Below are 16,947 nucleotides of genomic sequence, written 5' to 3'. Positions count from 1 at the left end.
CTGGAAAAAAACAGGAAGTGGGGAGTATTCAGGCTTTTGCAGGCATTCTTGTGGGCTTTCTTCCTGCCCACACTACCTTCATGTCACTGGTTGTAAACAATGCAGCCCTTCTCTGCAGATTGTCACACACTAGAGGACACCCACACAGACTGTGAAAAATTCACGGCACCCTGTCTGGGACATTTGTAACAACTAATATTCAAACCCACTGAACATGTGAAAATATCATACCATATACTTCTGAAAACTGAAATACTAAGAACCAAACTCAAGAATACAGCAGTCACATGAATAAATAGTAGCAAGAGTGTACCATTTTCTGAATGGTCTACCCAAGTGAAAGTTATTCCTCCAAGATGGCTTTCACTGAATCTCAACAAAAAGGTTCCAGGCATTTTGTCCTTCAGCAAGAGCCGTTCCTTCTCTTTGCTGACAAAGCCCATGACATACCTAAAAATAGAACAAGGCATAATTTAGTCTCTCAGTGTCCGTAATTTATTGCATTCACATTTAGTTTATTAACAAAGAAAAGGCTAAATTTGTTGCTAGTACAGTTGAAAGTCAGTTGTGCCTGAGATAGTCTTTTACAGATTAAATATCCTCACTCTGAAGAATGCAAGAAACTATTTACCCCCCCCACACACACTAAATATGCTTGAAAAGAAAAAGACCATTGAACGAGCAAGCAAACAACAAAACAACAAAACCCCTATCACAAAACAATAGCAAACCTCCCCCAAGAATCTAATACACTGTGGAAAATATAATTTATAACTCACCCATCAATCCAAAGGGGAAGAATATGTTTCTTAATTAGATCTAATATTGCTTCAAGCCATGTCCAAAAGGTAAATGATTTACCAGGTAAGTGTTCCTGTTAAATAAACTCATTAGGGCATGATAATTCCAAAGTACAGGTGACATAATAATTCAAGTTTTACTTTTTAAGGAAATCTTTTCTTTTAAATGAGACAACACTGTAGAATTTCTTTTAAAAAATCTAATCCAGGAAATCCTCAAAATTCGATGATGCTATGGAAGTTTAGAAGGGTATTATTTTAAAAAGAGATTATCAAAATGATATTTCCCTCTCCCCTGTTTGTACCTTGCAGAACTTGGCCCAGGTAAGATGACCATCACCGTAGCTAGACTGGGCTGAAATAAAAGGATGAGCGTGTTATTAAGCAATTAGATGATTGTTCCATTTGGTGCTCAATTTAGATGCTACCCTCCCCCGGCACCACAATGCCATTGTGATGACCACTAATATTAATAATAATGGTTATTTCACCTTGGTTCTTTAAAATATTTCAGTACTAAAAATAGAGGCAGATCCTCAATATCAACCAGCTCTCACCTGTGAGTTTCTCTGCCAGCATATTGAGTTGATCTGAATTAAGGCCCCGACCCACGTAAGATGAAAACTGCCAGCTCATCACTTCTAGGAGTTGACTCAACGTAGCAGAGGGGGGATTATTAAAGAAAACCAAGTTCTGAAATAGAGTTGTAATGGTAAATATATTTATAACATTGAAAACACCATAATTGATAATAGCGTTCTTGACTTAAGCTCACTAGGCTAACCTGATCTGACAGCACAGAAAATACTCTTACCTCTACTGTGCTTTTTGAAACTGTTTATTTTTAAAGAGTTCCGTGTTTGTTGAGATTAATATAATATAGGGCCCCATCTTATCCTTGAAAGAATTGCTGAGTATCTCTAACTTTCTCTGGACATTCAACTCTCAGTATCTTAAACTTTCACAATGTTATATGTCAACTATATCTCAATAAAGCTGGAAAAAATAATCAGGCTTATACTCGTTTATAAATAATATTAATCTTAAACAAAACCTATATCTTCTTATTTACTTGGTTTGTTATGGGTTGGTACAAATTTTGCCTTGGTCAATTAAAACATCCCAAATTTCAAGAGTAGTTAATTCCCAAAATAAGGTAACCCTATTATATGAATTCATGATTAACCTTGGGTTCTTGTTTTATATATATATATATATATATATATATATATATATATACAGTGTACTACTTTATTCAGGGTGTGCTCTAGAGAGGAGAATCTTCTGTATAATCAACCTCAATGAGATTGTTTGTAACAGAAATTGGGTCAGGAATAGGGTAACAGCAGAATTTATCACAGATTACTGGAAAGCAAAAGTTGTGAAAGTCAAGAAAGAAGCTCCTAAATGTTCAATATCACTTATCTGGGAAATGCAAATCAAAACCACAATGAGATACCACTTCACATCCGTGAGAATGGCTCATATAAAAAAAAAAAAAATAGAAGCAACATGTGCTGGTGAGGGTGTGGAGAAAAAAGGAACCTTCCTCCACTATTAGTAGGAATGCAGGCTGGGCTCCCCCCTAAGTAAAACTGTGGCATTTCCTCAAAATATTAAAGGCACTTTACTATATCATCCAGCATTTCCACTCATTGATATTTTTCTGAAGAATGTAAAAACACTAATTCAAAGAGGTAGATGCACTCCTATGTTTATTACAGAGCAATTTACAGTAGGCAAATTATAGAAGCCAGTGCCCAGTGACAGATGAATGGATAAAGTATGTGGTGTGTACACAATGGACTATAAAAAGAAATCTTGCATTTGTGATGTGGATGGAACTGGAGGAGGTCATGTGAGGTGAAATAAATCAGAAGGAGAAAGACAAATACTGGATGATTTGTGGAATTAAAAAAGACTACTAAGCCAAAAAAGCAACCCTTGAAATCTGACTAAAGAATTGAGGCAATGAGAGGGGAAGGGTGGAAAGTTTGGAACAAAGTTGGCCTAGGGGTTAAGTTTCCAGTGTTCTCACTGCAAAGGCCTGAATTTGATCCCTGGCTAGGGAGCTGGCCCAGATATGATGCAGCCGACCTCTCCTGTCTCACCCATTCTCCTCTCAGCAGTGTATTTCAGTAGCTCTGCCTGTTCTATGGATCTGTTCTTTGTTCTACAGAGATCCCCACTCTGTCTCTGGTGAATCCTTTCACCCTCTCCCTGCATATCTGGCCCACACCCCAGTTCTTCTATGCATAAATAAATAAAAATAAACCTTAAAAAAAAGGCGGGAAGACAGCCCAATAGACTTTGGTAAAGAGTTTTTGATAACTTTTGTGGTGGATGTGGTATGATAAATATATTTGAAGAGGTATGAATGGCTACTCCTAAATCACATACAGTATTGTTGATTAACATTATCTTAATGAAGTAACTTAGTTTTAAAAAAAATTCCCCAAAAAGAAGGGGAAGAAATGAGAAATCTGGCATAGTACATGGAGGAGGCCACTGGTGAACCTCAGTTAACCTGGCAGCAAGAGAAGGAACCAATTCAGAAGGAAGAAATCGCAGAGGACAGAACATCCAGCCAGGATAGAAAATGGAAGACGGGGAGAAATGGAGAGAATTTCTAGGGAGGTAGTTTACCTTGGACTTGAGAATCACATCTACATAAATGACAGAAAAAGCCATGCACTGTAAATCAAGTTCTGGGAGCTTAGTCTTTGAAGCAGAATAGAATTAAGAGGAGAAACTATAGTTAGTTGTTAAGCTGACTCTGTAAGTAGGCTATGCATTATGTTTTAGGAGCTATATCTGAGCTACATCTCCAGATTCCTCTTCCTGGAGCAGAGACAATTTGGAATGGTTAGTGTGACAAACTTTGGTGACTTTCTTTTATAGAAGGATGCTAAAGAAAACGAAGTCAGGCTGCTTTGTACTCTGGGACTGAAGACAGAGAAGTAGCCTGTCTCCTTTTCATCCTGGAGTCAGATGAGAAGCTCTAAATGTGTGTTCCTAAGAGGGAATGGCAGTTAGTTTATCTCAGGGGTGTTGGCTCTTCTTGCTCTTAAAGGCCAAGTGACTTCTTTGTGGGCAGAGAGGAGCAGGCATAGTGAATTCCATGTAGTCTTCCTCTCTGTGGTTATCTGGCTCAGATGCCAGGGCACTTGAGGATGAGAAGGCATAGGGCTGAGTCACTTCCATATTGCTTCCTTATTAGCAGTATCAAATACAAAGAAAATCACACTTAGAGCTGCTTCATTTTGCCTGTTCTTATTGCTAGGATTGAAGTTTAAAAATTCTTTCCTTTGGAGGGAATATTTGCTTTGAACTCAAAAGAAATTCTGTTATTTTCATCTTACCTATTCTCTCTAGACCTGGGTAGTTTCCAGGACAACACACTGAGGTTTTGTGGGAGTGAGAAAGGGGAAGTGCTGATTCATCCCTTTTGTCACTCACTCCCTTCCCTGGTTGTCATTTAAGAACTTCTGTTCTCTGCTTTGTAATTTGAAGACAATTTTCGGTTGGTGCCTTAAGTAACCACCAGATGTCAGTAGAAGCCAACTTGAGCCTAGAGTGGATTGAATTTATAGTCAACTCAAAAATGTTTGCATCACAGTACTGTTGGTACTGTAACTGTCACGGTGTAGTTAGGCAAGATTGAAGATGTTCTGCTCCCTTATTTGGAAACCAAATGTTCACCTTTGTAGAAGAAACTGTGTGGGAAATGTTGCCAGGTGTAGTTGAGAAGGTAAACATAACAATCAGGCACTGGATTCCAGGGCAAGGATTTTGTCCATAGCCCAGCCTCGGAATGCTCCAGACTGCTCTTTATCTACAGCTCTGGGAGCAGAACAGACCTCAGAAATAACAAATACCTGTCTAGTTAGCCAGCATTCCCTTAGGGTCCAAGTTTATCAGAATACATTACTTTAAATATGACATGAGACAGGAATCATGCAACTAAAAAATTGGAGTTCTGGAATAAACCCTTAAAGACATGAAATTAGTGGGTGTGTGTTTCAATGCAAATGAGTTTTGTTGACAATATAATAAACCAAATACAGGGAATTGAAGAGAAATGTAAGAGACTACCTGGGAATCGTTGGTGGACACATTGTACCAAATGATGGATGCCCAGGCATTGGGTAATTGACTGACATTGGAAATCATCACCACAGGTAATGAGCTGGTCTGTTTTAAAGGGAATAAAAAGCAAAGTTATTACATGTTGTCACAACCCTACATTTACCTTATACTAGATCATTTCCCCCAAAGGATCATCTCAAGCTAATTCCACACCACTGGTCTTGGTGTCTACTCTGCTCTGGTCACTAAAATGAATTAAGAAAAGGAGCTATAAAAATAAGAATTTATTCAGATAGCTCAGTTAGGCAGCTTCTATAGTTTCCTTATATCAGGTAATACACCTACTATATCACCTATGAGGTGATATTTAGTTGCCTAAAATGCAACCAATTAGAGTTGAATAGACTTAGCAAATATTGCCTTTGTAAATAACATCAAAGAACCCAATTTTAAATATGCCTTTGGAATGATCAATATATTCCAAGAAGGATTTAGCATGCCATCAGTACCAGTACTAGAGATGGCAGTTGTAATCGTAGAAGTTGAATAAGCAAGTCATTTTAGCACACAAAATCATACATGCATTTAAAGAGAGAGCTGTCTGGGCTGGTGTTGCAGACCGAGCATTGTACTGCTGGAACTGTAACTGTCTACCTTTTGGAATAAACACACGTTCACAGATTAGATGGGGAACTCATCAACTTACAGTAGTCCCCTCCCAATAACAGAGGTCAGATTGCTATAGACAAGTAAACACTCATTTGGGGGAATTTAATTGCTCGTGGAGACACAAGGTTAGGGAAAAGGGTTGAAGAACAAATCTATGCATGGTTTTATAAACATGTCTACATTCATTAAGATAAAAGAATAAAGGCAGGACTATAAACGACGTGTCCTACAAATAGTGTCAGGATGTATGCAATTGGGTTCATTCATGCCTCCTTCATCCATCTGTTCAGCTACTGTTGGCACCTACTATGTGGCAGGTATTATGTAGCCACTGGACAAATGAGGCATGCTGTCCTGCCTTCAGAGAGCAGAGGATCAAAATGTTCACCTCAATCCCCAAACTTTCTTTACTCCTTCTTTGAGTTAAATGGTGACAGTTACAGGAGCGTCAGAACAATGTACTGTTAATGTTCTCACAACCTGGGAAACAAATTATTCAATACACAGAGAATTCATTATACCCATGAGATTTTAACCCTTTATATTTAACCAGAGTAGTATAGGTTGAGTTATTAATGAATATTTAGCAAATTGCTTGTCTAAATTAAAACAAAATAGAAAATGTGCTAAAGCCTAGCAAAGACTGAGCTTAAATCTATAAATGCTGTCCAATTCCTGCAAATGTCGTTTGTAAACAGGAGACGTTCCTTGCAACACCTACCTCCACATCTATGGTCAGGCCATAGAGGCAAATCTGTGTCTCGAAGGCTATGGAGTGCAGCTCCTCAGTGACCATGTGACAGCCCTGAGGAAGAGGGAACCCGATTGTTACCTTCACGATTGTCACCTGCTTTCTACAACCTAGAAAAATGAATATTCTTCCAGTAAATGGCCCTTATGATTCACTATATGGAACATTTCCTCTTGTTCTTTCAAAAATATTTAGAGCTGAAAGAAATCTTTATTTCCACAAGCAGAATAATTTTAAATCTTTAAAATAATATTCTTTATTAAAATCCCAGCACATTTTTATCAGTTGAAATTCAACTGACAAATTTTAATTTTTGAAAATTAGCCTTTTGTCTTATCAGCTATTAATAAAAGCAAGCCATACAAGGAGCTATAGCAGAAACAGCTCAGTAAGCACAATCTTTTCTTTTTAAAAAGAAAGCAACATTTCCTTCTGGTTAATCATGGTAGGTGAGATGCATGTATTTTCCTCTATTCCCATTAGAAAAGTCAATAAAGTAACACGAGTTTTGTTTACTTTCCAATAAAGTAAAACTGCAATCTAGATCTCTGAGCAAGAGTTAGGGGCCTGAGGTTGAGGATGGGGCTAACAATCCTGGTGCCTCAGAACCTCAGAACTCTGGGGCTGGGAACATTGCGCAACACTCCCCCCCTCCCCCCCCCAGGGGTCTGAGCGCAAGAGAGCTGAACAGGAGCCATCAGTAGCAGCTGCAGCCTATGAGGAGGGTTCACTCCTGCCGAACCCTGGGAATGATCAGATTTACTCTCTGGACTGGATGAATCAAAAGAATAGTAAGGCTCTCTGCATTCTGGGTGCAGGGTTGACAACAGAAGTCAGATACTGTGACAAAGAGGGGAAGACCCTGGGGGAGAAACCATGCCTTTTTCTGGGTTTGACCTCTGCAGGAAAGCATCTGAGAAGCGTACTTGGCCCAGGGAGACAGATAGGGATAGTGCCTTTAGGGCCCCTTCAAAGAGACAGCCAGTTCCTAATAATCCTCCTTAAATAAACAAATGCCATCATACACATGAAAACTTCCAGGTAGTTTTGGTGATCTTCTCATAAATATGAATTGCAAGCTAATGATCATCAACAATTGACAAAGGCAAGTTTCACATGACAAAAAACAAAAATGAAGGCCTCAGGAGAAAAGAAGCAATGTTAAAAGCAAAACAAAATGTATATTTAGTTTGTTCAACAAATCAACGGCATGGGAAGGGGGTAAATAAACCAGTTGTGACAGGAGGACATTGCTTAGACACTGATTTGTATCCAGCTACAAAAGGCTCTTGAGACAATGGAGACATTTTGAACAAGTAATAGGGTTTTATTACTTAAGAAGTTATTTTGGATTTTAAGATGGTGTTTTGGATTTTGTGACATGCATGTTGTGGTTCAGTCTTTTAAAAGACAATTTTGTTGATTTATCATTCCAATGGTATCAGTTTCAGGAGCACAGCTTCACACTGGACATGCGTATGTATCTCACCCATCCACCACTGCGGCCCTGTGCCATTCACTTCATCAAACTGACCTGCCCTATTTCTCCCATTCCTCTTCCTTTCCCTTCTGGTAATCACCATTTTTTTTTTTCTCAGAGTCTAAGAGTTATTTTTGCTGTGATAGTTCATTTGCTCAGGGAATGGGTTTGAAGTAGGACAGAAATTGCTGTTTCCCCAGATGAATTCTTAAAACCCCTCTCTGTGTGTCCAGAACCAGTAATGCTGTTATCTTCTCAGAGCTTGTTGGAAAAACAGGCTTCCTCCCAGGCCTACTGAGTCAGAGTCTATGTTGTAACAAGAACCTGGGTGGAATTTGTGAGGTAATTATACTCAATGTGGCGTATCCACATTGTGTTTAGTCTCAAAAGGAGGTGGAAATTCGGAGATGGTATAGAAAGCTTAAATGACTTTAAAAATAAGCCCTGTGGGAACATATGAACAGAAGTGATATTACGTAGTCTAAAAATGTCAGGGTGGAGTTGGAAACCACAGCTGTAGAAGAAAGGGAGATCTAATGTTGGATATATGTTAGTAACAAGTTGCAGTTCATTTATATAAACTTGAAATAATGAGATTCTATATGATATAACTATTACAATGAATAAAGCAGGTGGTTAAAAACATGTCAGAAAGACCTTATTGCTATGAAGAATGTTAATTCTGGTTACATCATAGAGTACATTAATATTGCCCTGGGTGGTACAATTTGCCAGAGTGGATTCCAGTAAGATTCCTTCTTAGTGTGTCTTAGCAGAAAGTATGTCAATGAAAATGCCTTTAACTACTAAAATTACCCCAGGACATCGAACTCATCAAACACTTGCTTTTTCTTTGGTGGAATGTGAGATGAAGCAGCTGGCTTGTATATAGGCACCAAGTTGAACCAAAACCACAATTTTATACAATAGGAAATCTCACTGCCATATGAGATGGTGCTTACACTATGGAAAACACAGGGGCAACTGAAAAATTCAGTCTCTTGTTCACTAATAGGTGCCTTTCACCTCTACAGATTTCATTGTCAGACAGGAGGATGCAAAGTTCTACAGAGCATTTAAGAGGCCTGAGGCAAGCACACAGATGGAGATCCATATACCGTATGTCTAAATATTTAACCATTATAAATCAAGTTAACAAACTTAAAATGTGGGTTACCTCCCGTCTAAACCACAACACCTAAGCTTCCACACCCCTTATTTTGCCAGGTTTTAACTCCTTAAAGTCCCACTGCAACATGGTAGCTTTGAGATAATGTGCTATCCTGGACCACTGCTTACCTCTCCCACCTTCCACCTCTGTGAGGGTGCCTCATGTGACTGGTGTGACCCCTGCTTGTGCTTAGAAATGTGTGCATTGATAGTACCTGATGTGCTTGGGAGAGTAGACCTGGGGAAGGGGCCATGAGGGCCCTGGGGGTGGGCTTGCCAGCTCTGGGGCCGGGTTTCTGTTGTCCTGGACTCTGGGTGATCACATGGCCTTGCTCTCACAGACATCTTTGGATGTAGGATGGGCCAATGGGAGCCATCCAAGGGGAGTCCTAGGAGTACGAGGTCCCATGCCTCCCTCATTCTAGCCTTTACAGTCCATAATTACATCCTTGTATGACTGGATCATTCACTATGGGTAAGTCCCTCATGCCTTGAGTATGGCACCGTGTTCACTAAAGTGGCAGAGCCTTGAAAAGTGTGAGGACACTGGGACTACCCAGACAGAATGACGGCACTTGGGGTTGTCCATTAACTTTGGAAAAAGACTGTGTGCCTTAACTGTGACTTGACTCGACTGGAATGTGGATGGTGAAAGGTTTTCTCTGTGGTTTAGACTTATTTCTAATGTTTACTTAAAACCCTTGACGCAATTATGAGGCACATTTCGAATGAAATCTGGCAAGTAAGCTGACACACAACAAATACAACTGGAGAAAAGTAGCTCTGACAAAAACATCATTAATTGTCTGGTTTTATTTTTTTAGTGCAGTCCAAACCAGAGGTAATATTCCATGTCACATTCCGAGGCTACACGCCTTACAGACTGAGAAAATATTATAGGTAACACGTATCATTACCATCTGTATTCAAAGCCTTTCTAATCACCCAAGATGATAGCTGCAAGCTAATGGAACTTGTCAGGCTCTTTCCAGCCTCCCACCGTTAGCATCTGTGATCGGCACCTGCTGGGTTGTACGCATGCGCGATGGCGGGCGCCTGGAGTACGGTGTGGGCATGCGTATAGGTGGGCACGCCTGAGCTGGGAGACAGAGGATGTAAGGGCGGCGTCACAGAGGGTGGTGTGGGGCGGAGAACAGCTACAAGGAGGTAGTTGTGAGAGGAAAAGACCGCGAAAGAACGCCAGAGAGCGCCCAAAGAGAAAACTACAGATTCCGGGGGGCTGGGAGGCCTGCCCGTGTCCGGCCCCCAGGCCTTCCGGCGCCCCTGCTAGCTGCCTCTGTTACAAATGGTGTAACACATCACTGAAAGCCTGAAAAAGCCACTGAGGTCTCCAGGACTCTTCTTTACTCATCTCCCAAGTTGATGGAGGCTGGCAATCCCGGGCCTTGCTGGGCTACACTATCCGGATGTATGCTACTACGTGGTGAGGTATAAATGAAACTCCCGCAGGCTTTTAGGCTGTTGGCCTCCGAGGGCGCGGGCACGCATGCGTGATGGGGCACACCTGGAGAATGGTGCAGGCAGGCGAAAGGGGCACCCTTAAGCCTGGAGGCTGAGCATGTATAGGTGGCGTCCCTCAGGACTGTGCGGCAGAGAACGGTGAGGACGAGACCTGGGGAAGAGGCCAGAGAAAGCTCAGGGGAAAAAGCGTCTGGAGATTCTCAGGGGGACCCCAGGTTGCTCTCCCGCTGCTCACGATTAGAAACCTGTGAGGATGATGCCAAGGGCTCCAAGATTCTCTTTTAAGCTGCCTGACCCGACGGTGAACCTACCTGGCCTGGGATGGTCGCAGAACACATGACACTGCATTGTACTATACTTATAAAGAAAATTACCCATTGGGTAATCAACCATGAAACTGGTAAACAGGCTGAACTTCTTGACCAGGGCTCTACTTGGGAAAAAAGCATCGCCTACTGACAGGTAGGTCTGGATGTCACCATATTCTTTATTGTTTTCTGTGCTCAGTGCCTAAAAGTACACCCTGGTAATCTAGAATATATTAACAAGTGGTTATGACATCTGACTTGAAAGAAAACCCCTGCTAAGGATATTTGACTGGGATAAGGATGATTTTCATGAAAACTTCTTGTTCATCCCTTAATAAACTATTATCTATGATAATGTTGCACATAAAAAACTATTTAGAATAGGAAAACAATTACAATAATCCACTAAATGAATATTTATCTAGTACATGAGTTAAACACTGGGATCGATGTTGAAAAATAGTAAGAGGGAAACTAAATGGTACAATAGCATTGATTGACCTCAATCACAGATTGAAAAAGGAAATGAATGTAAAATGACAACTCAGGCCATAAAATGAGAGGACTATCAGGAGATGTTGCATTAAAAAGTCGACATTTTTAGCATTATTCTGGTAGTTATGTCTCTTTAAGAGCATTGCAACTGCTTACATTAGTTTATAAGGAAATCAGCTCCCTGTGAAAATCTGTGGGCTAGTTGGAGTGTGAGTAGTGTATCTGTGTTTGAGAACACTGAACCTTGAAAGAACATCTGTTTGGCTATTTTGTTAAATGAAACTCAAGTCACCCAGGCTTTTCTAATAGCTTCTTTGTGCTTCATGACTTTCCACCACATAAACAAAATTACCTAACACCTCGGTCTGTGGCTAAAACTGTCATTTATCAGTTAGAGCCTAGTGACGTAGAGCAAACTGGAGAGACTATTTCAGTTTCCCTACTCAGTTTCCACAATTCGCCAATCACTCTCGAGCTGACTCCCTGCCGGATCTAAGGAGCTGCAGGAAAGGTTGCTTCCTGCGGTTGTTTACTTTACAGTTACCTATAGATGCTTTTAAAGGTTGGCTGCTTGCTAGGTAATAGAATTATTTCTTCACCCTGATTCTTCCAAAGAAAGAACACAGGGGAAGTAATAGCTAACCTTGGTTTTCTGACAGTGCATCCATAGGTTTCTCAAGGCCATGTTATGCAATTCCAAAGCAAAGGCTTCAATTTACATTCATTTAAAAAAGTGAAAAGACTGGTTTGTTGCTTTTTCTCAGATTATAGAATCTTAGTCAAAGGAGAGTCAAAGATTATTTAGTCCAATGGTTTTCAAATACTTTTACCGTTAGAGCTTACTCATGAAGGCACATTTCCCAATCTGTAAAACACATAAAACTAGAGATATCTCGATTGAAACAGAGGTAGGGGACCCAGAGCTTCACCTTGCACCAACCCTATATCCAAAGGAGACTTCTAAGATGCCTCTTTGGTCTCAGTGGGTCTTCTGGACACAGCTTGAGTCTAATGCCACTTCCTCCACTGAATCCTGCAGTCAGGAGTCCCTGCTCAGCCGAGTCAGGAGTCCCTGCTCAGCCGGACAAGTTACCTCTTCTTGGATAATCTCAGCTCATACAACCACGGTTGCAATTCCAAGGAGGCTGGGGAGACTACCATATGTTCTCGGTCAGTTAATAAGTACCCAATCCAAGCTCCTCACAGCCACAAGAGTAGAACTGAGGGATCTAAAATGGTGTGTGTGTGCACACGCATGTGTGACAGAGGTGGGGGTAAGGGAACCAGTGGGGTGGTGCTAGGAACCCAGCACATGAAGTCCATTAAAAGGGTGTGCCTACATGGCCGTCTGAAGTGTCAGGCAACTGGAGCCTACAGGAGGATATGCTTTGAGGACCTTAAACAAGATGTCTCCAGCAGAGCACTTGGCAGGGGGCAGAGCCTTCCAAAGGTCAAGTTCCACCTTTGGAATAATTTCCTCAGCTCTGTAAATAACTGCTTCTCACCGCGAGGCAGCCTGAAGGGCTGATCAGAAGCAGCAGCACAGACCTCTGCAGTGCACATCACAGTTGACTCACATACACACTGTCTCTTCTGGTTCTGTAACAATCCTAGGAAATGCAGACTAACATTATCCCCATTTTATAGCCAAGGAAATTGGGAGTTAGAGAGGTTAAGTGACTGCACAAGGTCAGCTGCCTGTAAGTGGCACTGCCACTCAGTACTACTTCCACTCCCCCACCGATGCATAGAGTAGATAGGAAGAGGGTCAGCGACACTTTTAAAGGCAGCCTTCTCTTGAATTCTTTGCAAGGTTCTGGTACCGGAAGGCTATGCAATTTATGAGCAGCTGGGCAAAGTGAGGACAGTAACAAAAGCAGCTGAGAAGAAAGGTAAGGTACCACCTGCAAACACGCAAAGATCTCTCTGACTGGAATCCCAGCAGATGGAGGGGGCAAGATAAGTGTAGGGAGGTAGGGGGTTAAAAAGTAGTGTCTACCCAGCGCCTCCTTCAGAGAGGGTTTTGTGATTCCCCAAGCAGCCTGGCAGAGTGGCCAAGAACATGAACGTGGGGATCAGGTTGCCATGGTTTGAAACTTGGACCAAGCACTTTGTGCCTCAGTTTCCCTAACTGGAGTAACAGTATGCAATTCATAGCACTGTCACTAGAGTTCCATCATGTCAGTGAGCTCTTAGGGTACAGTGTATATAACAAGTGCCACACCATGATTTGTTAAATGTTCATCAGGCTGTGAAATGCCACAGGTGCTCAAGGGTAACGATGACAGGCAACTTTTCAAAATTTGACAATGAGCTTATGATACTTCCTGATTTGGGGAACTAAAATTTTGGAGACTACAATCCCTGACCCTGTGGCTTTGCAAAGTCCACTCGATTATCCGATCTTCCCCAGCTATTCCTGACTTCCTGACATTTTTGTGGTCACCGGTACTGAGCATCTTAGTTCCCTGACCCCTGAGCTCATCCTTCTGAGTCCTTGTCACACATTTTATGGCTTTCAGTTATTCCTGTAGCACATAAAATAACATGAAGCCCTTGGTTTTTTAAGTGTACCTAGGAGTCATATTTCTATCAACAGGGGGAGCTCAAAGAATAGCTTAAAATTAAATTGGATCTAGCAAGTTAAAAAGAAAGAAAGAAATAAAATCATTCCAATATGACTGTACAATTTTGTTATTAATCAAAAAATAAGAGGAAATACAAAGTAATGCAAGTAGACAGTGTTAATAAGACAGCTGGTTTTCTATAGTAGATGATTTCCTTAGATTTGCATCTTTAGGGAAATGCAAGATGTTGATTTTACATTCATAAAGACAACAATGCTCTGACTAGTTGAGCTATTTAGATTTATTTCCATTTGATTTGTTTTACTTAAGGAAAGTTTAAAACTCCTGCTTTTAGTTTAATCAGACTTAGTAAATATTATTCAAGGATATCACACTGAATGCAATGTTATTTGCAATTCTGACTAAAATTCCAGTGAGATGCATGAAATGGATTTTTATTTATAATGTGCTAGTATTTCAAATTAGAAGTTCAGAAAATCTTTATGTTTCTAGAAGTTGGGAAGGATTTCCCATCTGATTTGTTGTTATAAAACCCTTAAGCACAAAATCTCTGTTTATGTGCTATCTGGGCTGCAGGGGCCTGTCCTGAGCTCTGCCCTACTCCAAGGTTTACTCTGGGATGAATCCTAGCTCATTTCTGGTGGAGATCTGAGATGGGGCATATGATTAGTAATCATTAAAGGAAGGAAGAATTCTTAAGATGGGAAAATGTTAGCATTAAATCTGTTGTGAAGGATCTTTGTGGTTCTGTGTGGTTTGCTAGGGTGATTGTAGTTGAATGCTAAATTGTCTTTTTCTTGAAAATAACTTAAAGATCTTCTTATACGGGCTATGAATATAATGCCAGGATATTGCATGGATACCAACAACACCGTAAATTACCCTCATTGCTTTGTAACTGTGTTATGTAGGTGGTCTTATATGCGTAGTACCTCTGAGATGAGTGTTGGGTGTTACTACTGTGATTTCTTAGAGGAAAAAAATGCAATATTATTTCATTAGAACATTTACTAAGAATCATCTTTTCAGTCACTATCAGACCAAAAGCCAAACCCAAATTTTCCTATCCCAAACGTATAGGGCATAGCTGTCTCCTTAATATTTGGGACAACTAAATGATCTCGATGCCACTTGCAGTCAAGGATTTAACCACTTTATCATTTCCTGATTCAAATACTCACATTGTACCATTTTGCTCTTTTGATCAGCTCATGCCATTGCTGCAAACCTTAGATACCAAATCCGGGTAATAACATCAAGTAACAGGACCGCGTTATACCATGGTTATCATATAATATATAATGATGATTCAAGACTTACCTCTTGTCTCTGCAAAATGAGTGATTTTAAGATATTTTATAATAGAAGATGACAAAAAAAATTGTGGCACACCTGTCAAAATGTAATACAAATGCAACCATGTTTTCCTATAACTGAGGTTATAGGAAGCTACCCATCTTACATTGTTAGTGAAGACAGGTAGGTCAAGAAACAGTGTATATGTATATATACTAAAGTAATATGCATAGATAAATGTCTAGAATGATGTGCACCAAAATGGTACAGTAATTTTCTTAGGAAGGTGTAATTTTTGTTTTCTCCCTTTAAAAAACAAAACTTTGCAGCCATTAAATTTTACATTTATAATCAGAGAAATAAATTTAACTTTATATAAAAAATATAGGAAAGTAAAGAACTTTGTAAAAATAAGCTATCTGAGGGCTATTTCCTAGAAAAGTCCCTTGGAGAAAATAATTCCTACCTCATTTCCTTTGCTTCCAGAACTGGATTTCATTTCCTTCGGTTGCTTTGTAAAAGAAAACAACAGTGTTTAGATGGAGATGCATTATCAGCTAACATTCAACATAGTGTACCTAGTATAGTGATTTTCTTGACCACGTTTTACTTCTAGAACAGTAACCCAGATATGCTGTTAACTCACTGAAGCCTGAGCAGCTGCCCAGGTTCTACAGATACAAGCTTGTTGTTCCACCTCACGGCTGTGACTTGAGAAACTTTCACTGAGATGAGTGAGCAAGTTGGCCTGCCATTAAGTTGGCCTGCCACTAAGTTAATATTTTGGAAAGAAGGAACCATGCTGGGTTTTTTTAGTTTATTCAACACGTCTTTGTACCTGGAGAGTGTCATGCAAACTAAGTCTCGATGATTCCCAACCCCTATGAAACCAAGTGTAGCACAGAGGACTGGAGTGGTGTCCCAACATGGTACAGTACCATACTCTACGGCCTCAGAGTTAAAGGAGACCTACTGACACAGTGTTCACGACAGAGATTGCCAATGGGAAAAAGACAGCAAATTAGTGTGTACAATGTGATCTTGCTTTAAAAAAAAGTGTATATCAATAATACACACTAGAAAAAGAATGAAAACATAAAAGTAAGGATGTTGATGGTGTTATCTCAAACAGTGAGGGAAATTCTGCTTCCCTGATTTTCTGCATTTATGTTGGCATTAAAAAATGATTTGTTACTATGAGACCATACTGAAAATGCTTTGCAATTAGAAGAGTCATTAAAAACTGAGGTTTTGTTATTTTGTATATTATACTTGCTAGAATAAAGACCTAACCACTTTTTGATGTGGCTCTTATACTTCATTTTTGCATGACTTTTGGGGAAGACAGACTTTTTTTTTGAAGTGTTCCTTTTTTTTTAAAGATTTATTTATTTAGACATACAGAACTGGGGTACAGGCCAGAGGTGGAGGGGCAGTGAGAGGATTCATCAGAAACAGAGTGGGGAGCAGAACAGGCAGACTAAGTGCACTGCTGAGGGGAGCAGCGGGTGGGTCAGGAGAGGTCTGACGTATCATGTGGGTCACCTTCTGGGCTGGGGATCGAACTTGCACTGAAGTGGCTGCAGCTAGCTTACAGTGCTGTATCCTAACCTGCTGCACCACCAGGGAGGGCGAGAAAACTGACATTTCTACATTAAAGGTTTTTACCTCTTATTTGCAAATATTGCCCACTATTGAAACTTTTTTGAGGATAGGAACTGAGTCTAAGCAAAAGAGTTATAAGAATGTACAACACCTGACTTCTTTATTGTTATTATTTAGCAATCTTACATAGGAGACATTCTGTTCAAAAGAGAGG

The 16,947-nt window shown here is 40.3% G+C and overlaps 1 protein-coding gene across 1 annotated transcript in view; it reads right to left on the bottom strand.

The window, feature by feature from the left end:
* STAT4 (signal transducer and activator of transcription 4) overlaps positions 1–16,947 on the bottom strand; it is an 85,597-nt gene that overhangs the window by 3,923 nt on the left and 64,727 nt on the right. The window contains exons 14-20 of the mRNA XM_004674431.1: positions 15,595–15,639; positions 6,280–6,363; positions 4,896–4,994; positions 1,358–1,493; positions 1,106–1,155; positions 780–874; positions 314–450 (exon numbers count right to left, since the gene is read on the bottom strand). Of these exons, the coding sequence (XP_004674488.1) occupies positions 314–450; positions 780–874; positions 1,106–1,155; positions 1,358–1,493; positions 4,896–4,994; positions 6,280–6,363; positions 15,595–15,639 (646 nt within the window). The remainder of the gene's footprint in view (positions 1–313; positions 451–779; positions 875–1,105; positions 1,156–1,357; positions 1,494–4,895; positions 4,995–6,279; positions 6,364–15,594; positions 15,640–16,947) is intronic.

The sequence above is a fragment of the Condylura cristata genome, unplaced genomic scaffold (genome assembly GCF_000260355.1).
Source record: "Condylura cristata isolate star-nosed mole 26May11 unplaced genomic scaffold, ConCri1.0 scaffold00002, whole genome shotgun sequence".
Lineage (NCBI taxonomy): Eukaryota > Metazoa > Chordata > Mammalia > Eulipotyphla > Talpidae > Condylura > Condylura cristata.
The sequence above is the reverse complement of the archived record's forward strand: the minus strand, read 5'-3'. Positions and strand labels throughout refer to the sequence as shown.